At 40.3% G+C, this 23,966-nt stretch overlaps 1 protein-coding gene across 1 annotated transcript in view; it reads right to left on the minus strand.

Moving 5' to 3' along the window:
• Window positions 1-23,966, minus strand: part of LOC109911901 (dynein axonemal heavy chain 5-like) — a 274,289-nt gene that overhangs the window by 210,033 nt on the left and 40,290 nt on the right. Inside the window, exons 12-13 of the mRNA XM_048607992.1 lie at window positions 22,574-22,755; window positions 17,037-17,156 (exon numbers count right to left, since the gene is read on the minus strand). Coding sequence (XP_048463949.1) covers window positions 17,037-17,156; window positions 22,574-22,755 — 302 coding nt within the window. The remainder of the gene's footprint in view (window positions 1-17,036; window positions 17,157-22,573; window positions 22,756-23,966) is intronic.

Genomic DNA, 23,966 nt, shown 5'->3' on the forward strand with positions numbered 1-23,966 from the left:
AATGCAGCAGAATATAGATAGATTGGAGAGTTGGGCGGAGAAATGGCAGATGGCGTTCAATCCAGGCAAATGCGAGGTGATGCATTTTGGAAGATCCAATTCAAGAGCGAACTATACGGTAAATGGAAAAGCCCTGGGGAAAATTGATGCACAGAGAGATCTGGGTGTTCAGGTCCATTGTACCCTGAAGGTGGCAGCGCAGGTCGATAGAGTGGTCAAGAAGGCATACGGCATGCTTTCGTTCATCAGATGGGGTATTGAGTATAAAAGTTGGCAGGTCATGTTACAGTTGTATGGGACTTTGGTTCGATCACATTTGGAATACTGCGTACAGTTCTGGTTGCCACATTACCAAAAGGATGTGGATGTTTTGGAGAGGGTGCAGAGGAGGTTCACCAGGACGTTGCCTGGTATGGAGGGCGCTAGCTATGAAGAGAGGTTGAGTAGATTAGGATTATTTACATTAGAAAGACAGAGGTGGAGGGGGGACCTGATCGAGGTCTACAAAATCATGAGAGGTATAGACAGGGTGAATAGCAAGAAGCTTTTTCCCAGACTGGGGGACTCAATTACTCGGGGTCACGATTTCAAGGTGAGAGGGGAGAAGTTTCAGGGAGATATGCGTGGAAAGTTCTTTACGCAGAGGGTGGTGGGTGCCTGGAACGCGTTGCCAGTGGAGGTGGTAGAGGTGGGCACAATAGCGTCATATAAGATGTATCTAGACAGATACATGAATGGGCAGGGAGCAGAGTGATACAGATCCTTGCAAAATAGGTGACAGGTTTAGATAGAGGATCTGGATTGGTGCAGGCTTGGAGGGCCAAAGGGCCAGTTCCTGTGCTGTAATTTTCTTTGTTCTTTGTTCTTTGTTCTTTGAATTACCTCTCTCAAAAGGTTGTAAATCTGTGGAATTCACTACCTCAGAATGTGGTGTTCACTCGGACATTGAATAAATTTATGGAAGAGGTAGACAGATTTTTAATGAGTAAAGAAGAGAAGGGCTATGGCGAGTAGGCAGGGAAGTGGAGTTGAGGCCAAATGAGATCAGCTATGATCTTAGATGGCACAGCAGGCTTGAGGGGCTGAATTTCCTCCTCTCAATCTTAGTTCTTATTTAACTGTAATACATGGTCTGGATGTCCTTGTGGGCTAAGGTGCATGCTGAAAGGGTCACAACTAAGAAAACTTCTAGTCATCCCTACAATCCAAGTAAAAAGAAATGAAGACACAGTTGATGGACACATATATATTTTAGACATCAGTTATTTTACAAACCATCGCAATCCTCCCAAAATCTAATGAATTTTGGAAATTTAAAACCAACACATCAACTATCCCTACTTTCACTTTAAGATCCTAAGGTGGAGACCATCATTCCCTAAGGCTATGTCAGTCTTTAGGTCTAACAGATATTTCCAATGTGTTTTTCCTCTGGTGATGGTGATTGTTTTATATTGATTCCTTCCTTTTACCTTTTGATTTTCAAATATCTTTTACCAACGTTTTATATAATTAATTCCCCAGACTCAGTCTCTAGAGATTAAGCACCAGCTTTAGTTACTCTTTTCCTATTTAAATAATTATAGAAACTCTTACTGCATGTTTTTATATTACTAGCTATTCTCTCATACTCTACTTTCTCTCTATTATATTTTTTCATTGTATGCTGGTTCTTAAGATCTGACCAATATTCTGACAAGCCACTAACCTTTGCAGATTTGTACAGTTTTTTGTTCCAATTTCTTAATTTCCTGTTGAACCCAATGCATCCTCCTCAGAGAGTCTGTCTTTCTCATATGGATAAATCTTTGCTGAGAGTTATTAACTACCTCCTTAAAAGTCTACCACAACATCTCTACAGTTCAGCCTTTTAACCTAATTTCTGAATGTACTTCGGTTAGTTCTGCATTCATGCCCATATAATTAACTACCTTTATTCAGGTTTAAAAATACTTTTCCCCTTAAAACTGAGCGTGAGATTCTATTGTGTTATGATTACTGTTACCTAGAGGCTCCTTTACTTTGAGGTTAGTGATTGATCCTGTCTCATTACTCATAAGGAGGTTGAACTTGGAATGTACTGTTCTAGGAAATAGTACAAAATACACTCAATGAATTCATTTGCCACGGTACCTTTGCCAACTTGATTCACCCAACTTACAAGCAGATCAGAGTCACTCATTATTATTAGGGCACCATACTTATCATATTGATTTCCCCCATCTTATGCTGTTCTATAGTTTAACTCCTGCCACAATAGATGCCTTGCCTTTCCTATTTTTTGTTCCAACCCAAACACGGAGCAAGGGACACTGTTTCAGAATAATGGACAAGCCATTCAGAGTTGAGAAAAGAAGGAAGTTATTCTCTCAGAAGATGGTGAATCTCTGAAATTCTGTACCCCAGAGGGCGGTGGAAGCCCAGTTATTGGGTTTGCTCAAGGAAGAAATTGGTAAGATTTCTAGATCGTAATGACATCAAGAGCCATGACGGTAACAAAAGAAAATGGCAGTTAGGTGATCAGTCATGATCTAGAGTGGCAGAGCAGGCTCAAGGCATTCATTGTAATGAATACTGCATATATGGATTCACATGCAGGGTCTTTAATATGAACAGAATAGGAGCAGATGTAAAGCATTAAGTCTATTAAGTCTAGTCCACCATTCAATTAGGTGATGACTGCTCTGTTAGCATTTTGAATGCCAAATTCCCATCCTCCTATGTTAACCCTTGATTCCTTGAGCCAACAAGAATTTGTCCAAATTAAAACCAAAAGAACCACGGATGCTGTAAATCGGGACTCAAAACAGAAGTTGCTGGAAAAGATCAGCAGGCCTGGCAGCATCTGTTTCACATCCAGTGACCCTTCCTCAGAACTGTCCACTTCTGCCTTAAAAATAATCAATGACCCTGCCTCCACAACCTTCTGAGGCATAGAGTTCCAAACTCTGTAACACTGTCTTTTGCAGTCACAGAGTCATAGAGGTCTACTGCATGGAAACATGCCTTTCGGTCCAACAGCCTTGTCACTACTTTTACAATCTTTGGCCTTATCCGCTGGTGCACTCTTCAGTTTACACTCTCTGTTTACACACTCTGGTTATCATGACCCAAACAAACTACCTGACTGTTTTACATCAACACTTCCCTTTGATTTACTAAATCTTCTCTAGCCTGATCCTTTCCCTCGCTATTTAATTTAAAGCCCTATTTTTCTTGAACAGTATGTAATGGAACCAACGAGGGAGCAAGCTATCCTAGATCTGGTCCTGTGTAATGAGACAGGAATAATTAATGACCTCATAGTTAGGGATCCTCTTGGAAGGAGTGATCACAGTATGGTTGAATTTAGAATACAGATGGAGAGTGTGAAGATAAAATCCAATACCAGGGTCCTGAGCTTGAACAAGGGGAACTACAATAGAATGAGGGAGGACTTGGCTAAAGTAGACCGGAAACAAAGATTTTATGGTGGGACAGTTGACGAGCAGTGGAGGACTTTCAAAGCAATCTTTCAAAGTGCTCAGCAAAAGTATATTCCAATGAAAAGGAAGGACTGTAAGAAAAGGGGTAATCTGCCATGGGTGCCTAAAGAAATAAGGGAGGCTATCAAATTGAAAGAGAAGGCATACAAAGTGGCCAAAAACAGCATGAAACTAGAAGATTGGGAAAACTTTAAAGGTCAACAGAAAGCCACAAAAAGAGCTATAAAGAAAAGTAAGACAGAACATGAGAAAAAACTAGCACAGAATATAAAGACACATAGCAAAAGTTTCTACAAATATATAAAACGAAAAAGAGTGGCTAAAGTAAACGTTGGCCCTTTAGAGCATGAGAAGGGGAATTTAGTTATGGGATATGATGAAATGGCCGAGGCATTGAACAGGTATTTTGTATCGGTCTTCACAGTGGAGGACACTAATAACATGCCAGTAATTGACAAAGAGACGAAGGTAGGTGAGGACCTGGAAACAATCATTATTACGGAAGAGGTAGTGTTGGGCAAACTAATGGAGCTAAGGATTGATAAGTCTCCTGGCCCTGATGGAATGCATCCCAGGGTACTAAAAGAAATGGCGGGAGAAATAGCAGGTGCACTGGCGGTAATTTTCCAAAATTTGCTGGACTCTCGGGCAGTCCCAGCAGATTGGAAAACAGCAAATGTGACGCCACTGTTTAAAAAGGGAAGTAGACAAAAGATGGGGAATTATAGACTGGTTAGCTTAACCTTTGTAGTGGGGAAGATGCTTGAGTCTATTATCAAGGAAGAAATAGCAAGGCATCTTGATAGAAATTGTCCCGTTGGACAGACGCAGCATGGGTTCATGAAGGGCAGGTCATGCTTGACAAATCTTTTGGAATTCTATGAAGACATTACGAGCGAGGTGGACAATGGGGACCCAGTGGATGTGGTGTACCTAGATTTCCAAAAGGCCTTCGACAAGGTGCCGCACAAGAGGCTACTGCATAAGATAAGGATGCATGGCATTAAGGGTAAAGTATTAGCATGGATAGAGGATTGGTTGACTAACAGGAAGCAAAGAGTGGGGATAAATGAGTGCTATTCTAGCTGGCGGTCAGTGACTAGTGGTGTGCCTCAGGGATCGGTGTTGGGACCGCAATTATTTACAATTTATATAGATGATTTGGAGTTGGGGACCACGTGTAGGGTGTCAAAGTATGCAGATGACACTAAGATGAGTGGCAGAGCAAAGTGTGCAGAGGACTGTGAAACTTTGCAGAGGAACATAGATACATTGAGTGAGTGGGCAAAGGTCTGGCAGATGGAATACAATGTAAATAAATGTGAAGTCATACATTTTGGTAGGAGTAATAGTAAAAAGGATTATTACTTGAATGGTAAAAAGTTGCAGCATGCTGCTATGCAGAGGGACCTGGGTGTCCTTGTGCATGAATCACAGGAGGTAGGTCTGCAGGTACAACAAGTAATTAGGAAGGCAAATGGAATTTTGTCCTTCATTGCTAAAGGGATTGAAATTAAAAGCAGAGAGGTTATGTTGCAGCTGTACAAGGTGCTGGTGAGGCCACACCTGGAGTACTGTGTGCAGTTTTGGTCTCCTTACTTGAGAAAGGATGTATTGGCACTGGAGGGGGTGCAAAGGAGGTTCACTAGGTTGATTCCGGAGTTGAGGGGGTTGGCCTATGAGGAGAGACTGAGTAGATTGGGATTATATTCATTGGAATTCAGAAGATTGAGGGGGGATCTTATAGAAACATATAAAATTATGAAGGGAATAGATAAGATAGAAGTAGAGAGGATGTTTCCACTGGCAGGTGAAGCTAGGACAAGAGGGCATAGCCTCAAGATTAGAGGCAGCAGATTTGGGACTGAATTGAGAAGGAATTTCTTCACCCAGAGGGTTGTTAATCTATGGAATTCCTTGCCCAGTGAAGTAGTTGACGCTACTTCAGTAAACGTTTTTTAAAAAAAGGTAGATTTTTTTGAACAATAAAGGAATTAAGGGATACGGTGAGAATGCGGGTAAGTGGATCGGAGTCCACGAAAAGATCAGCCATGATCTTATTGAATGGCGGAGCAGGCTCGAAGGGCCAGATGACCTACTCCTGCTCCTAGTTCTTATGTTCTTATGTTCTTATCTACAGCCCCAGTTAAATAACAAGTCAGGACACTGATCACAGCGTGATTCAGGGTGCACCCATCCCAGCAGGACAGCTTCCTCATTCACCAGTACTGGCGTCTGAGCCCCATGAATCAAAATGCATCTATCTCACAGCAGTCTTTGAGCCACACATTCATCTCTCTAATCTTGTTTATCATTTGTCTTATTATATCCTTCAAATGTTTCAAAACATCACATGACTAATGAGAGATAGTAGGAACTACCGATGCTGGAGTCTGAGATAACAAGGTGTACAGCTGGATGAACACAGCAGGCCAGGCAGCGTCAGAGGAGCAGGAAAGCTGACGCTTCGAGTCTGGGCCCTTCTTCAGAAATGAGGGGGGGAAGGGGACTCTGAAATAAATAGAGAGAGGGGGAGGCGATGATGGAAGGTGGGTAGAGCAGCAGATAGGTGGAAAGAAGACGGACAGGCCAAGAAGGTGGGGATGGAGCCAGTAAAGGTGAGTGTAGGTAGGGAGTTGGGATGGGGGTTGGTCAGTTGGGAGGGAGCGGTGGGTAGGTGGGAGGGAAGACAGACAGGTCAAGGAGGCGGAGATGAGGCTAGTAGGTAGGAAGTGGGAGTGAGGGTTGGTCAGTAAGGTGGGAGGAGCGGACAGGTGGGAGAAAAGACGGACAGGGAGATTTTGAAGCTTGTGAAGTCCACATTGAGACCATTGAGCTGCAGGGTTCCCAAGCGAAATATGAGGCTGGATGAACAGCACCTCATATTTCGTTAGGGAACCCTGCAGCCCAGTGGTCTCAGTGTGGACTTCACAAGCTTCAAAATCTCCCCACCCCCGACCTCATCCCAAGACCAGCCCATCTCGTCTCCGTCTCCTTGACCTGTCCTTCTTTTCTCCCACCTATCCGCTCCTCCCACCTCACTGACCAACCCTCACTCCCACTTCCTATCTACTAGCCTCATCTCCGCCTCCTTGACCTGTCCGTCTTCCCTCCCACCTACCCACCCCTCCCTTCCTACTGACCAACCCCCATCGCAACTCCCTACCTACACTCAACTTTACTGGCTCCATCCCCGCCTCCTTGACCTGTCTGTCCTCTCTTTACCTATCTGCTCCTCTATCCACCTTCTATCATCGCCTCCCCCCTCTCTATTTATTTCAGAGTCCCCTTCCCCTCCCCCATTTCTGAAGAAGGGTCCAGACCCAAAACGTCAGCTTTCCTGCTCCTCTGATGCTGCCTGGCCTGCTGTGTTCATCCAGCTCTACACCTTGTTATCCTATACATGACTAATGAGTTACTTTTGAAGTGCAGTCACTTGTGTTTTGCCCACAACAAAGACTCACCAAACACAAAGTAAATGAGTGATCAGTTAATCTACTTTTCTGTAGGAGTTGAGAGAGAGGAGAGAATATTTTATGACACTTGTAAAACTTCTTACATTTCTTTGAATAATATCATATATTTTTCAAATCCATTGGAATCATAGAAACAGACTTTGATTTCATATTTCATGTCATTTTTGACAGTAATAACTCCCTCAGTGTTAAACTGAAATGTCAGCTTATATAATGTGCTCAAAAACTAGTGGATTGAAATTACAAATGTTAACTTCAGTCTGTTGCAAACTGAGCTAAGCTGACACACTGGCCATCATTTTACCACCAAATGTGTTTCCCCAGAGGCTTTCATAAAGCCTGGCTCATTGACCTCTTGTCCTTCTACAACTGGCAAGGCTGCACTGCTAGGGACTAGGGACGGGCAATAAATGCTGGCCAGCCAGCAACGCACACATCCCATGAGTGAACAAAAAAAAACTCCTGACTGGATGTATTTATGGGAAAACTAGAGGAGCTGTTCCAGTGCAGTTACAACATTGGTATCTACCCAACAATGTGGAAATTTGTCCAGGTATGTCCTGTACACAAAAAGCAGGACAAATCTAACCCAGCCAATTACCGCTGCATCAATCTACTCTTGATTATCAGTAAAGAGATGGAAGGTGTCATCAACTGTGCTATCAAGCAACACCGGCTGAGCAATAACCTGCTCAGTGATGCCCAGTTTGGGTTCCACCAGGGCCACTCAGCTCCAGACCTCATTACAGCCTTGATTCAAACATGGACAAAAGAGCTCAATTCCAGGGGTGAGGTGAGAGTGGCTTCCTCTGACATCAAGGCTTTGTTTGATTGCATGTGGCATTGAGGTGCCTAGCACAACTGGAGTCAATGTGAATCAGAGGGAGAACTCTCCACAGTTGGAGTCATATTTAGCAAAAAGAAAAAAAAAAGTTGTGATTGCTGGAAGTCAGTCATGTCACCTCTGCAGGAGCTCCCCAGGGTAGTGTTCTAAGCCCAAAAGCTTCTCCATCGATGAACTTCCCTCCATCATAATGTCAAAAGTGGGGATGTTCGCTGGTGATGGCACTATGTTCCACACCATTCATGACTCCTCAGATACTGAAGCAGTCCATGTCCAAATGAAGCAAGATCTGGACAATATCCAGGCTTGGGCTGATAAATGACAGTAACATTCATGCGACACAAATGCCAGACAATGACCATCTCCAAGGAGAAATAATCTAACCATCAACCCTTTCCAATCATTGCCACTGCCATCACTGAATTCCCCATTATCACCATCCCGAGGGTTACCACTTACTAGAAACTGAACATAACTACCCATATAATTACAGAGGCTATAACAGCAGTTCAGGGGCTAAGAATCCTACAGGTACCTCACCTCCTGCCTCCCCAAAGCCTGTCCATCATCTACCAGACACAAGTCAGGAGCATGATGGAATACTCTGCACTTGCCTGAATGAACACAAGTCCAACAATGCTCAAGAAGCTTGACATCATCCAGGACAAAGTAGCCCGCTTGATTGGCACCGCATCCAAAAACATCCACTCCCTGACACTCAGAAGCAGCAGTGTGTACCATCTACAAGATGCACTGCAGAAATTCACCAAAGATCCTTAGACAGCACCTTCCAAACCCCGAACAACTACCATCTTGAAGGACCAGGACATCTAATATATGGGAACGCCACCAACTGTAAGTTACTTTCCAAGTTACTCATCATCTTGATGAGGAAATATATTGCGGTTCCTTCATTGTTGTTGGGCCAACATTGTGCACAAGGACTGCAGCCGTTCAAGAAGGCAGCTCAACATCACTATCTCAAGAGCAAATAGGGATAGGCAATTAATGCCAACCCAGCCTGCAATGCCCCTCTCCCATGTGTGAAAAAATGAATGGTTGAAGCAGGTCTACAAGCTTGAGGCAGCGTCACCTGCTTCATGCAAATTCCAGGCTATTGGTTGCAATTCATTGTAGCTCTAAGAATGAATTGTGAGTAAACCTACGTGCCCCTATGTGTGTGCCATAATGAGGAAAAGTCATTCTTGTTTAATGGTATTCTAAAAGATCTGCCAACAAGTATTTAAAATTCAATTTTAAATATCTTTTTTGCAACAGAGCTATTTTCATTTTAATGCATTCCTAGACATCATATTTTTTAACCACTTTCATCACATAAATTGCAGTAATGAAACAAAACAGTAACGCTGATTTTAAAGTGGTCTGAAAATAAAAGATGGAAAACCACATATGCGGAGAGAAAAGAAAGTTAACGTTTTGAATCCAATGACTCTTCTCAAAAATTTTCACTTGATGTGTCTCTGTTTCTTAAACACCGATATAATATGTTCAATATCTGTTGCTATATGAATGATAACAGTTACTTTAGCTATAAAGAATAGGAAAATGACCAATATTGATGTGCTTTGCTTGCTATTTGTCTGAAACTGCATATAAAGATGTTGGTCATTTGGGTTTAGCATTTAATTATAGCTTTTAAATTTAATTGACACCTCTTTCATGTTTAGCAAGGATTTCTTTTGTATGCTTATGATTATTCATAAATGTTCATGTTTCACATGAAAACCCAGAGGCTGGATTTTCTTAAATTCATATAAGATTGTTGTTTGGGTTTAAAGTAATTTTTGAAAAGGCCATGATGAATCGCTTACATTAGCACTATGACGAATTCCTTTGTTGTAACTATTTTGTGTCAAATTAAAAGTTAAAACATGTTTCTTATTCAAAAGGATGAACACATTGTGATATCTAAAGTGAACTGTATGCCTATTCATGTGCCAAGTGCCCCCCCTTCTGGTAAAAATGTGATTTCTCAATGCAGTATTTTCCATCAGAAAATGCAAACATGAAAATTATCAGGTCTATAAAGAATTAAACAGTACAAAATCCCAGACACAAAACAATGTTTACTATAGTAATATTTGTGACATTCAAATCAAATCATTCATTAAACTAGTTACTAAATATCACATTTTTATTTGTTACCAGTATTTATTGATCTCTACTTTAAATTCCACAGGCTTTTTAGCTTGTCTGCTGGTGCTACTATTAAACCACACTAGGAATGCATAAGGATGTGTCCTGTTTCCCACAAGTGATAAACAAAAATTGTTAAAATTATTTTGTATACTGTTTAACATATTTGCTAAGTACAATACATGTTTACAAAGAAAATTCTGAAGTATCCAGTAATCTAAATTTTCATGGAGGTTGAGTTAGCATCAGGACTGGGGTTTGTTTCCTCCAATTTAAACTCTCACTTGCTAACACCGATTTTGTTCCAGCAATGTCTTTTCCTTAAGAATGTTTTCTAAATCAATCAAGATTTTGAGCTTTAAAATAATACATTACATTTAAGCCTGTGTGGCCAAAGGCCATTGGATCCAAAATGTTGAATCTGTTTTCTCTCCACTGATGCTGCCAGATTTGCTGAGTTTCTCCAGAAATTTCTGCTTTTGTTTCAGATTTCCAGCATCTGCAGTTCTTTTAATGATTCATTCATGGGATGTTGGCATTGCTGGCCGGGCAGTGTTTATTGCCCATCCCGAGTTATTCGTCCCTTGTTTATCCTGTTATCAACAATGGGTTGATACAGTCCAGAGAATGAATTTATAATGGTACAGTCATCCAGTAACTGCGCATCTCAACTACCATTCTGCTCTGTACCTGTTCTGCACCATTTCATTTCCATAATGAACCCATCCTTTAACTGATTACAAATGTTCACAATCTCCAGGTCTCACTGACTAAAGACAAGCTTCAACCCCCAAATCTGATCCATCAAGATCATCAACTTCTAATGGAATAAACATGATCCTTTCTCTACATTTCTCACTGAAGATCTATCTAGCTGAAATTTGCACTCGTGCCTTTTACCAAATTTTGTTTACTAAAAGCTGCTGTGAAGCACCTTGTGATGTTTAACTAAGTTTAAGTTGTCATATGAAAATGCATGTTGTCTGTGTTAAGCAATCACTAAATTCAAGTACCACAATAATTCAGATCACCCAGAAGTCCACCTACCATCCTTACCACTTTAAATTCCACTGGCTCTTCCATTGTAAGAATATTGACTTCACAGTCCTTTGTCCTTATTTATCACTGTTCTCACTCTATGTTTTCTCTGCAACCTCCGCAAGTGCAGCACCTTATCTCACATCTTCCCCTCATGTGTGAGATTCGTGTAGCTCCCTCTTTCTGCTCTAGTATTACTGTTAGAGTTTCATCCATCACCTTATCAAACTCAAGAATCTTTTTTCTTATGCTCCAGTGGCACGGTGCTGCATTTTTACCCCTTGAAAATCTCTCTCTTTAATTACTGCTTCAATCATCTATCCTCATTCTTTTCCCCACGATGGCTCAGTCTCTTTGCCCCACCCTGTTATGTATTTTGGAATATTTTGCCACGTTGACGACACTGGGTAAATTTTGGCAAATGTAATACTCTGTGTTTTCAAATTCAGTTTCACTGATAATTAGGCAAATCCACTAGCCAGAGTGTGCCTTTATCTGCCCAGTCTCTTGGTAAAGCTAGTAAAGCCCAAGGCCAAACAAAGAATTCTTTCCACTGAATTCTGGCTGATTGGAATACAGATTGTGATCTCTTTAGGCCTGATGTTAACACCACCTCCACTTGCCTTGCTTGACAAGGACATGGCATGCAGGGTGCCATATAAAAATGCACATTGTCGATCTATAAAAAACAGCTCAGCACTGGCTTTGTTCACAATTTGTCTTTTGCCAGGTAGTTTTCAGCCAGTACGCTTCCTTCTTTCCCGGCACTAAAGCCTAACACATTCAGCCAATGGTGCCGCTTGAACCATGACTCAATTTTAACCCCAGGACATGTGGGTGCCCACTCCACCCGGAAAAGAAGAGGACCAGTATTAAAAACATAGATGTTTCCTTGTTGACAGGGAAGACCACGCCACTAAGCCCCACAAGGAGCCCTTGTGTTTCTCTTTGCTGGGCTCCCATGAACATCTTGAACTCCAGCTAAAATTCCATTTATCTTGGTCCCTTACAGTGACCTCCTGCCACCAGTGTCAAAGCACTGACACTGAATTTCATGGGAGCTGGACCTAAGTTTTAAAGTGAATCACGACACATGCTTAAATTTAAATGAGTCTCAGGAGATACAATGATTTGGGCTTCAAACCACCACGCCCCAGTTACAAACTGAACTCAGATTTAAACTAGAAGGAACAATACTTAGACAATGGCTCAGGTTATAAACTATTTGACAGATTCCCTGAGCACCAAAGAGATCAATAAACACAGTAGACATAATGATTAAACTTCTTCTCCACTAAATCTTAAGCTGTAGTTGACGCTTAAATATGACAATAATGATGATACGTTTAGAACTACCACAGCAATTTAGTTTACAATGAAGTTTTCCAGCCAGACTTCTATCTTTCATGGCATCAGTCTTACTTTTGAGCTGAGTGTGCAGATAACCCAATACAAACCTGCAATTTAAAGCTACTAACTACAGAGCTGTCCATCAAAGTGGGAAATCATGGCCCTGTTGTTCTCACAGCCAAATATGGGCTTCATCTCAGACATAGTGTCAACAAAACCAACTTCTTTCATGAGATGCCTTCTATGGCAGTCACATGGAATGTATAAATTTGAACAGCATTAACAATTTTCCAAGGAACCTAGTGATCCCACCCTTAATTCAGGATTACAATGCAGACAACAATTCAAGACACTTCTGATTGGATTGATATCTTAATAGCTCTGCATTCAATCAATGTTACCATAAATTAACTACTCTGTATTCCACAGGAAAAAGCTGCAGGTACTATTTAATACATTCAGTGTACCAAACTGCAACTTACATGCTCTACAACTTCAAAATCATTTAGCTTGATCTGATAAATAATTCATCTTGGACAAAAATAATGTGTAATTTGTCACAGCATTTTATAAATAGCTGTGATTAAGGAAATGATTTTCCATTGCTTAGACTTTGCATTTTTTTTAAAATTGCAACTACCTTTAAAAATTGGTCCATGTTGTTCCTTGGCAGTGGGGTCACTATTCATAAACTGTCCATATTGCTGTGGCAGTAGGCAGCATGTAAATCCCATGCTCCTTCCTCATTTAAATGATTGAAGCAAGCAACCCAGCGCCTTGGCTGGTCTATCAGACAGCCTGCTGTCACAGTCAGGGAGAATGGAAGGGCATTGCACACAGCTTGGATCCCATTCTTTCTAACTCCATTGCAGCACAAATAGACCAAATGATGCTGAAGCCTCCGATAGCCACTGCATCATAGGCAGAAGCCATCCATCACGTCAGTGCTGCAGGGGAAGCTCAGTTGGAAGTCATGAGATTCATGCTTACTGTCAGACAGGCTTGAAGTACTGCAACCACGGATCAGTGTTCAAAATGGTTTGCAGGCTGTCCTGGTAGTTGAGCTGTTTTGTATGGCAACTGATTATTAGAATATGACCAGCACATAGGAATGAATGTGGCACCAGAACACAAACATGCTGTGCCCTCAGCTTAACAGCATTTGAGCCGCTGATAAAGGCATTGGCAGAATGGCACCATTATGTGAGGTTCCAGGCTGAATTACGAGATGTGGCCCAAGTTCAGTAACAACCTGTTTGTTGAACTTTAACCACCTCAGTGCTGCTCCTGTTTCAGGAATATGTGCTCCTAAAAAAAGCTTTCATGGGTACACTCTTCTATGTAGAACTGTCTTCCTCCCTGCTCTTCACAAATATTTCCCTCTCTGCTGCCTCTGTTCCATCTCATGCTGCAGGCCTGGAGGTACAGCAACCATAGTGCCCATATCTTAGGCAACAGTTACTATGTACTACCTGGCTTTAAGCACCAGTTTTCAAACAATAAATCCAAAACTTAGCACAGCTCTGCCACAAACTCAGCCTAAGCAAAGGTAAGTCAAAGGCACCACTCATGGAAGCTGTGATTTGTCACTGTAAATATCGCTAGAGTTAGATCACTCTTAAGAAGCTATGAGACTGTGCTAGCTCTCTTCAAAGCAAGCATCTGTCCTACCCATGCCCACCTCCCAAGTCAAATCCCATGGACCCTCTGGTTTATTTCCTTCATGTACTCATCTATTTTCTTTTCTCTGCTCCTTCCTTGTTTCTACTTCCAGCACCTTTTGGTGGGCAGAAAGTTCTGGGTTAATATTCACCGCATAAGAACTTTCTTCCTTACATTCAAGTTAATGAAAGGTCTTCAACCTGTAACATTAATTTTCTCTCTCCAAAGATGCTGCCAAATCTGATAATCATTTCTAATATTTTCTGTTTTCATTTTGGGTGACAGTTTTATAGGGTCAGATATTAAATCATCTTAAAATAACATACACACAAGATACACAGTCACCTACTGATAAATAGGATAGGCTCATGAAGGCCCGTGTGGCTGTCATTAATGACCCCAATAAATTTCTTCCCCTGGAATTGCTCAGTGTATCATTTCTACAGAAACAACACTAGTGGGAAGACTGTCCTATGGAATAATGGCTAACCTGGAAAGACACCAAAGGGCAGACAAAGCCTCTTGAATACCGGGAGTGAAACTGGTAAATATTTTTTAAAAATTTAAAAAGTCCATATACAGGCCTTTGCTAGGCTTTTTATTTCACATCATGGCAAATGTGTTCTAACTGAAGATAAGTCCCCTGCTTATTGAATGCTGACATTCATCCTGAGCCATTTCCTGGCAGTTTTTTCGTGTTGGATTACCATTGCCTTCCACACTCAGGGGCAGGGTGAGGAGGGGGTTCGCAGGTCTACCTCAGCCAGACTGTAATCAAATCCACACTATTGGCACTATCCTGATCTGCACACTAGCTATCTAACTAACTGAGCTAACTGGCCCCTGGTTTTCATTTAAAACTTCCTTAATTAAGATGCTTGCTGAAGCACACTAGCTAATTCATATTAACAGTAGAATAGAGTGATTTTTAGTGAAGAATATCATGGTTTGAAAGTTTGATAAGGAATAAAAACAACTGAATTGCATGGTTATAAATAACTTAATAGCAGGTCTTATGAACAGCCCTGGACATAAATAACTTATTTTAATGAATGGCTTTGGGAGTTAGTTTGAGTTAGTACTGGAGATGGAGTAGTTCTGGGAGGATGAAATTAGATATGGAAGAATAGTTTGAGATGTGATAAAGAAATCGATCAGGTAGGAGTGGTTGATGAAAGTTGAAGGTGAGTGAAAAGTCTTAAGTAGCTAATGGGAGATGAATGACATTAAAAAGTGAAATATTTAATTCAAAGTTTAGACAAAGAACTTGACACTTGACAGTATATTTTAAAATAAAGTACATCTTAATGGATCATAAAGCTTCATCAATAATTCATCGAAATAACTGCATCTGAGAAAGGGTATAAAGTTAGTAACTTTGGGCAAATTCAGGATAGTCGGCTGTAGAGAAGGACTCTGAAGGAAGAATCCAGTGAAATACTCATGAGGGAGTTTGAGAAGTTCAAAAGGCCTGGGCACCAAGAATGGTAGAAGAAAGATATAGCTGTTCATGCATACCAGCCATACTGCAAATCTGGACAAGTAGGCACTACTTGTCATGGGCTTATGTTTTTGCAGTATAACCAGTGTCTTATATCTCATCCTAAACTCAATTTCTCACCATTATAGTTGTACCCAAATCCTGATTGAAGTTTGATTGGACGCTGTTAAGTCTCAAGTACATTTCAATGTTTAATTTAGTACAGTGCATTAAAATATTCGTTGATGTGTTGTTGCGAATTTGGGTACAGTACTTATGGATTGGGAGGCAGTAAGTTAGAATTTGGTATTTGTAAAATGCTGGGGGGGAAAGCATTGCACGTACCCTTTAAAAGATGATGTGCTTTTTCTATGCTTAGAGATTTAAAATGGATGTCTGTGAGCAGCAGCTTGAAAATTTGCAAGTACACAGAGAGCACCCAAATTGAAATATTTGTATCAAAAGGCCATACAGTTAGCAAGCCAAACAGCAGTTTACTAAGACAACAATTTTCAAATCTAGCCAATTATTTTAAATCAGGCACTTAGATACCAAAAACCAATCAAATTCAAAATTGATAATGTTGACAACATTGGACCAATCCTATTGTAAGAAAATTGATATGTCGTCAAGGGTATAAAAGAAAGGAGCAGTGGACAAAAGAGAGCTAACTACCATCCACCAGAGCTAACAGCCCTCAGCTCTCAAAAGAGAATCGTTGGCTTTCAAAGACTCCTCCATGTCTTAGAGAAAACACCATCTAAAATATAAAAGTGCCAATGGCATAACTGGTTAAATTCCTGACAGAAGAAACAACACAGAAGGCATTCATGACAGAAGAATTGACAGAGAACACACAGAACATTCTGGAGACTCATCACCTGGCTGTAATTTCAAGAAACTAAATTCTATTTTGATTTTATATAAGTGGGACTTTTATTTATTGGAAAAGCATACTATTAGAATCATGTTTTATTCAGGAATACTTTGTAGTTAGAAGGGGCTTATTTGGTTTGTTAATAGTTTACTTAATTTCTTCATTGTTAGAGTTAAGTAAATAAATTGTTACCTGTTGATTGTAAAGTGAGTGTCAGGGATTTATTTTATTTAACTACTGGAAGTTGCTGAAGGGCAGGTTACACCACTTTTCACACTCCTTTTACACATTATAGGGCAAGGTGCTCCTCTTTCAGCTTTAGTTCTCAGAGTAGGGTTATCCTCTGTTTTATAACAATGTTATTAAAGCATGCCACAAATGGAAAAGTGCCTCAAGCAGTAAGAGTGAAATTTTCAGGAAACAAAGGGCATGCACAAAACTTATACGTAAAAACACATTATGGTTACTTTAAGTCTTTAGTTGAAACAGGGTTAGCTCATATTAACAGTAAGCTGCCTGAATCCATACCTTCAAGAGTAGGGAACGGTGTGTGGTGCAAAAGATTTAAACCAGAACCAATTATAATGTGGAAGAAGAATCAATGTTAGGTTATAAACATATTTGAAATAAAGTCTAAGAAATTTTGAAATAAAAGGGAGACTCTTACCTAAATTCAAATTGTCTCTCCTGTGGATTTTCACGAAGCTTCTCCCTGATTCGTTGAAAATGTTTTTGGTACTCAACATTTAGCTGAGTGCAGTTCTTAATTTTCTTCAGTAGTTCCTGCCTGAAATGAATAATAAGAAAAATATTGTTGCATTTGTTTGTGTTTATAGGAATGTGACACAGATTATAAATTTACCCAAATCAACTACTTCCAAGCATTCAACCCAGGTTTTTAGCGTAATCTTTAAATTGATCAGAAAACTTTGAGTAAAAATTGTCATTTAAACATTCATGAAACCTACATTACAAATACTTAAAATGGATATTGAGTAGACCTACAGTATTGCTTGGAAATGAGTTCCAAGAATTGACCCAGCGACAGTGAAGGAACGGCAATAAAATTCCAAGTCAGAATCATATGTGACTTGGAGGGGGACTTGCAGTTGGTGGTGTTCAAATGAATCTGCTGTCCTTGCCCTTCTAGCTAATACAGGCAATGAGTTTGGAATGTGCTATTGAAGGTGCCTTAGTGAATTGTTGCAGTGCATCTTGTAGCTGGTACACGTACTGCCAGTATGCATTAGTAGTGGAGGGAATGAAATTTTGAAGATGAGGTTTAGAGTACAACTCAAGCAGGAACTTTGTCCTCGACCGCGGGGAGCTTCTTTAGTGTTGTTGGAGCTGTATTTACACAGGCAAGTGGACCATATTTCATTACACTTCTGACTTGTGCCTTGTACATGGTTTTGAGGAGTTAGGTGGTGAGCTACTCACTATGGGGGGTGGGGGGGGGGTGGGGAGTGGTAGTGCAGGTGAGATTGGGGTTGTGGATAATGGCATAGTGGTATTATCACTGGACTATTAATCTAAGATGCCAAGCAGTGTTGATTTTCACGGAAATAAAACACCCATCTGGTTCACTAGTGTTTCCTAGAGAAGGAAACTGCTGATCATATCTGGTCTGACTTACACAAGTCCATACCCATGCAATGTGATTGTCTCTTAATTGCCTTCCTTGCAATTAGGGATGGGCCGTAACTGCTGACCTAGCCAACGATGCCCACACCCTCTGAATGAATAAACACTTGTAGCATCTGACCTGCTCTTGTAGCCATTGCATTTATATGGCTCCTCCAGTTCAGTTTCTGGTCAACCCCGAGAATGCTGATAATCCCATTGTATGTCAAGGGGAGATGGCTAGATTCTCTCTTATTAGAAATGGTCATTGCCTGACAGTCATGCGGCATACTTGTCACTTGTCAGCGTAAATCTGGATACTATCCAGATCTTGTTGCACTTGGATGTAGACAACTTCAGTATCTGAAACACTACAAAAGCTGCTGAACATTGCACAAACATGTTGGCTATGGTTGGGCCTATTCCCGCAGAATTCCTGCAGTGATGTATCAGTGCTGAGATTACTGACCTCCAAAAACCACAACTATCTTTTGGATAATTATTATACCAAATCAGAAGATGCCTTTTCCCTGACTCACATTGACTGTAGTTTTGTTACGGTTCCTTCATATCACACATTGTTGCCTTGGTGTCAAGGTCAGTCACTTTCAATTCATCTTTAGAGATCTCTTTTGTCTATTTTGAACCAGCAGCAAGAGCTAAGAGGCCCTAATAGAATCCAACTGTGTGTCACTGAGCAGGTTATTGCTCAACAAAACTGTTGATCAAACTGTGAAGTCAGAATCCTCTTAAAATAACAGCAGGTTTTGAAACCAAACCAAGTATTCAGAATAACATAGTAATAGAACTTTGGGAAATCATCCAAGTACTCTGTTGAAGCTACACAAGCAGATGATTTTTTTTCTATCCCATACCAAATGGCCTGTCAATCAAATTGACCTAGCAGAAGCTTTTATTAAAAAAAGATTCATAACTCAATCCTTTTAAAAAAATGTTTAATGGGTGGTACATTTAAAAATGTTCAAATCATAATGCTGTTATGGACTTTAACCGCTGTCCAAGAGGAATGATGAGCAGCAGTGCGGATGCAATGGCATGAATGGCTTCCTTCAGTATTGTAACAATTCTATGATTTAGTGAATTATTTTCCATAAATTTATGATTCTGGGGTTTGTAATCTCAGCATTAAGTTTAAATGGTCCTGTTAAATTCTGTTTTCCTTCCTGCGTGAACCATGCCTCACTTGTTTTCCCCTATCAGCAAAAATTGGATCTGTTCAAAACAGGTGAAGGCATTTACATCTGGTTTCCACCCACCAAAAATAAAGGACCATCACCTTTGAAAATATGGCCAGAAGCATTTTCAAAGATTCTAGCCAACTCTTGTATTTGCATAGTTGAAGCTAATAAGGACCCAGAAAAAGACAAAGTTACTTGTGCTTCACTAATTTGATTAACTGGCAACTCAGTTCAATTGAAGCTACCAGTCAGACAAATAACTGAATAAGAGGAAAGCGGTCGGGATGCTGGGGAATCTGAAATAAGAACAAAAATTCCGGAAACACTCATATCTGGGAGCATCTATGAAAATCACCATAGGCTGCTCTCCCTTTAGAGAGAAACAACTGGTAGTAAGTTTAAACTGAGGCTGACTACACCTCAGGCAAGAGGCCTTCACAGCGACCTGAACTAGTACAGGATGGAACCTGCACACTATTGGAATCATTCTGCATTGCAAACCGGCCATCCGGCTCACTGAAATAACCCATGCCAAAACTGTGCTAATATTTCAGTTTGCCAATCCTTTATTTGAGCCTGCCTTGCTTATAAACTCTGTCAGATCTCTATTCAGTTCCAGTTATGATGAGAGATCACCAACTTGAAATGTTGGGCAAACTTTTACCTTTGCATAAATGAATGGATTTTGAACAAAAATGGAGATAAAATTGGACTTAGTTTGTCTCTCCACAATGCTACTAGATCTGCTGAATGCTTCCAGAATTTCCAGAAAAATGTGTTTATTTTACATAACCAAGTAAATTACTACGTGTTCAAGTTTGAACTGTATGATTTGGTTGCTCTCTCAAATTTACTGAGGACCTTATACTATTTACATTACTTAAGCTCACATCTGGTCTGAGTGTAGCTGATGATTTATTTTCATATTTTAAATTATGAGCCAATACCAAACTAGGAATAAATAGAAATATTTCATTAACGCTTATCAAGAATGTTTCTTTTAATATAAGAAGTCCACATTTGTTTCCAGTATCATCACATATCATTCTAAAATTCAGCACAGTAATGGCCACCAGAATTGCGACATTGTATTTCCAATGCATTATCCGTGCATCAAAAGCATCCTATCTGGGTATATCACAGCATGGTTTTGTCCCAAGGCCGCAAGAAACTACACAGAGTCGTGAACATAGCCCAGTCCATCATGCGAACCAACTTTCTATCCATTGACTCCATCCATACTTCCCACTGTCTTGGGAAAGCAACCAACATAATCAAAGACTCCTCCCACCCGGGTATACTCATGTCCACTCTCTTTAGTTGGGCAGTAGATATAAAAGTTTGAATACACATATGAACAGATTCAAGAACAGCTTCTTCCCTGCTGTTATCAGACTTTTGAATGGACCTCCTAAATGTTAATTCTGATCTTTCTCTCTCTGCACCTTCTCTGTGGCTGTAACTCTGTATTCTGCACTCTGTCGTGCTACCCTGATGCACTTTGTATGGTACGATCTGCCCATAGAGCACGCAAAAAAAAACTTTCCACTCTATCTTGGTACATGTGACACCAATAAATCAAACTCAAATTCAGCTCCATTGGATGGCGTTTTACTTTGCAGGAGATTTTGGAGGAAAACTTGCAATTCAAAATTACAAGCTGTGAAGTATGAAAGTTCTTGTCATTGATCCTCTGATATCAGATATTACAAATCTCAACAAGACAGACTACACTTGATTCAAATAAATATTTAATGACCGACAGGTGCAGGTTCAGACTGAAGCAAAATGAAATCCAATGCCCAACAGACTATAAGACTGTAGACTGTTCATTGAGCTGTAGCCAACAGGATGAGAGATCCAAGGGTATTTGTTAATCTGTAAGCAGTTCACCTGATTTAAGTTATAGCCTCAAAGCATTTCCACACAAAAACAAGGAGGAAGGAACTTTTTTTTTGTTACACAAGGCCTAAAACAGGGTTAACTACACCAGTGAGAGTACCACTAACTTCTTCAGCAAAAGTTTATCATATTTTTAAGAATAAAGGTTGCCAAACTGGAACAAGTTTAAATAGTGAATTAGTCTCTCTTGAAATAAAGTAATTGTAATTTCCAACTTTCTGCATATTGAAAGCTTTTGCATCTTCAAACTGACAGGGCAGTACAGTAAATGTACAGCCTGAATTCGTGGCTAGGACTGACTTAACACAAAAAGGGAGGCATTAGTCTCGGATTATTTCTATCCCTTACACCTCAACTTGGATTTTCACATATCCAAAATGGTGGGTGGGGCTCCAGATTCAGACTCCTGCCCCAAAATCTGTCAGGAATTATTTTTTCTAGGGTTGGAGAAGGTAATGGGAATAGGATGTAACTCACACCGAAGTGCCAAACTGAACACGGCTATATTAAATCAATATTGAATTCAAACAGACCCCATATTCACTGGAGCAATGCTCAAATACTTCACTGTTATGAATTTTTAGATTAGACATAAAAACCTCAAAGGACAGATAAGGTCTGTACTGACAGTTAAGCTGTCAAGTTATATACATCCCTTGCCTTTTAGAAATTGAGAATAAAAACTATCTGCCTGCATCTGAAATTTGAAGCAAATCAGTTCTAGCAATTGCAATAGATCTCGGTTAACGTAACATCAAGTGCTATCATTAGCTTCAACTCTTGACTGTTTTCCAAAACCCACCATTATTACAATGGCAGGAAAGACAGTGCTGGATAGCTTTAAGTTCACAATGTGATTGGCAGCTCAAAAAGGTTATTAAATTATTAGTAATCTTTAATGTGAGGTTGTGAGTACAAAGGTTTGTTTTTAATTAGGGACTAAGCACTCGAGGGGATAAAAATATATGTAGTAGCCTATCATAAATGAGTTTTTTTCAGTGAGTTTTGCAATAGATAGTTTAATATTTATTTTATTTAATTTTAGCATGGCTCCTGTGGTCTGCCCATGGTGGATATTGAATGAATAGACATGGAGGCTGAAAAGGGAAAAGGTGGTGAGTGCAGGACATGAGTTAACATGACTTAATACCAAGTTGGTATTGGGGTAAAGGTACTATGGTGAGGGTCATATGTTGGCACTAAGCTGGTAAAGGGTCTATAAGAGGCTATGAGAGTATTTGGAGTGCTAGCTGACATGAGTTGGCATATACGAACATGGGAATTGGTTGGGGAGGTGATGGGTTGTTGTTTGAGTGGGTATCAATATTCTGAAATTAGAATTAAGCATTGCTACAGCAGAGCACAGAGAGATTTCCTCTGAATTTGACTTGTTCTACATTTGACCTTGAAATTTTTCAATTTGCCATGCTAACTTTGCTATCTATAAAAAAAACTCTTTAACAATAGATGATATGGTTACCTGTCTTGGTCCCAGAATTTTCCAACATTCTGACAGAGATACCTCTTACATGTGGTAATCATCTGATTGGTAACCTTGACAAACAGAGAGGTCATATGCTCTGATGTGTTGTAATACTTTGAGATGCTGTGGATCATCCGAATACTATTCATCAAATTGGCAATATGTTCAACCATGGTGACCTGAAAGAATATAAGGTGTATTTTACAATGGATATGAAATCTTCTGCACTCAATGGTAGGAAATTGGAGGCAGGAAAGGCATTTAATTAATCTGGGAGTATGCACTAGATTTCCAAGTTATTTAAAATGAAACCAAATATCTTTGACCCAACTTGGTCCAACTAAGAAGGAGACGTTGTGGTTCTGGTACTGGAGAGTGCAATGGGCAGAGTGGACCAAGTAGTGTCTGTGGGAGAATGCTTTGATGATAGTCTTCATTGGAACATGACTATCTCTAACACAATCATCATATCATGAATAGCTTTAACTTAATCATTGCATTATAAGATTTAGAATAGCAAGGGAAAAATGCAATGAGTAAATGGGGATGTGATGGCCTAGTGGCATTATTGGTAATCCTGAGACTGAGATAACAGGTCTCGATAATAATTGAGAGATAGTGATAATATCTCTCTCTCTCATTTAATGTGATATTAGGTGCAGGAGTACGTGAGAATGGGTGACTGTGTTAAAGCAACCCATTTCATAACAGGACCCAGGTTTGTGATGGGTAAGAAACAAAAAAGGATAGAATCAGGCTCTAAAGTTATTGAACTCAATGTTAAGTCCTAGAGGTTGCAGAGTCCCTAAGTGTAAAATGAGATGATGTCTTTGAGCACTGAGACGCACTGGAACACTGCACAGGCCGTGACAGAAATGTTGACATGGGAACACAATGGTGTGTTAAATTGGCAGGCAATTGGAAGCACTGGGTCATTTTTGTGGACAGAGTGCGGTGTTCTGCAAACACTCGTTCCCAGGCCCATTATCACATTATTTGAGTTGTATCCAGCACAGTTTTCCAGCACCTATTTTCTCACTCTTAGCTGTTGTTATCACTTATTCAGCTTTTCTTCTGTTCTGGCCTGTTATCCAAATCCTTGGTTACCTTTTTCATGTATCTCTCTTTCTGGGCTCCACTTCCAACCATCTGCTCACCTCTACCTTCCTCCCCTCCCCCACTTCAGCTTCAGTATAAATACCACTTTTTCTTGTGGCAACAGTTCTGATGAAGAGTCATCGGACATGAATCATTAACTCTGCTTTCTTCCCACAGATGCTGCCAGACCTGATGAATTTCTCAGGCAACAAGGTGCAGAGCTGGATGAACACAGCAGGCCAAGCAGCATCATAGGAGCAGAAAGGCTGACGTTTTGGGCCTAGACCCTTCA

Source organism: Rhincodon typus, chromosome 2 (genome assembly GCF_021869965.1).
Source record: "Rhincodon typus isolate 14 chromosome 2, sRhiTyp1.1, whole genome shotgun sequence".
NCBI classification, from domain to species: Eukaryota; Metazoa; Chordata; class Chondrichthyes; order Orectolobiformes; family Rhincodontidae; genus Rhincodon; species Rhincodon typus.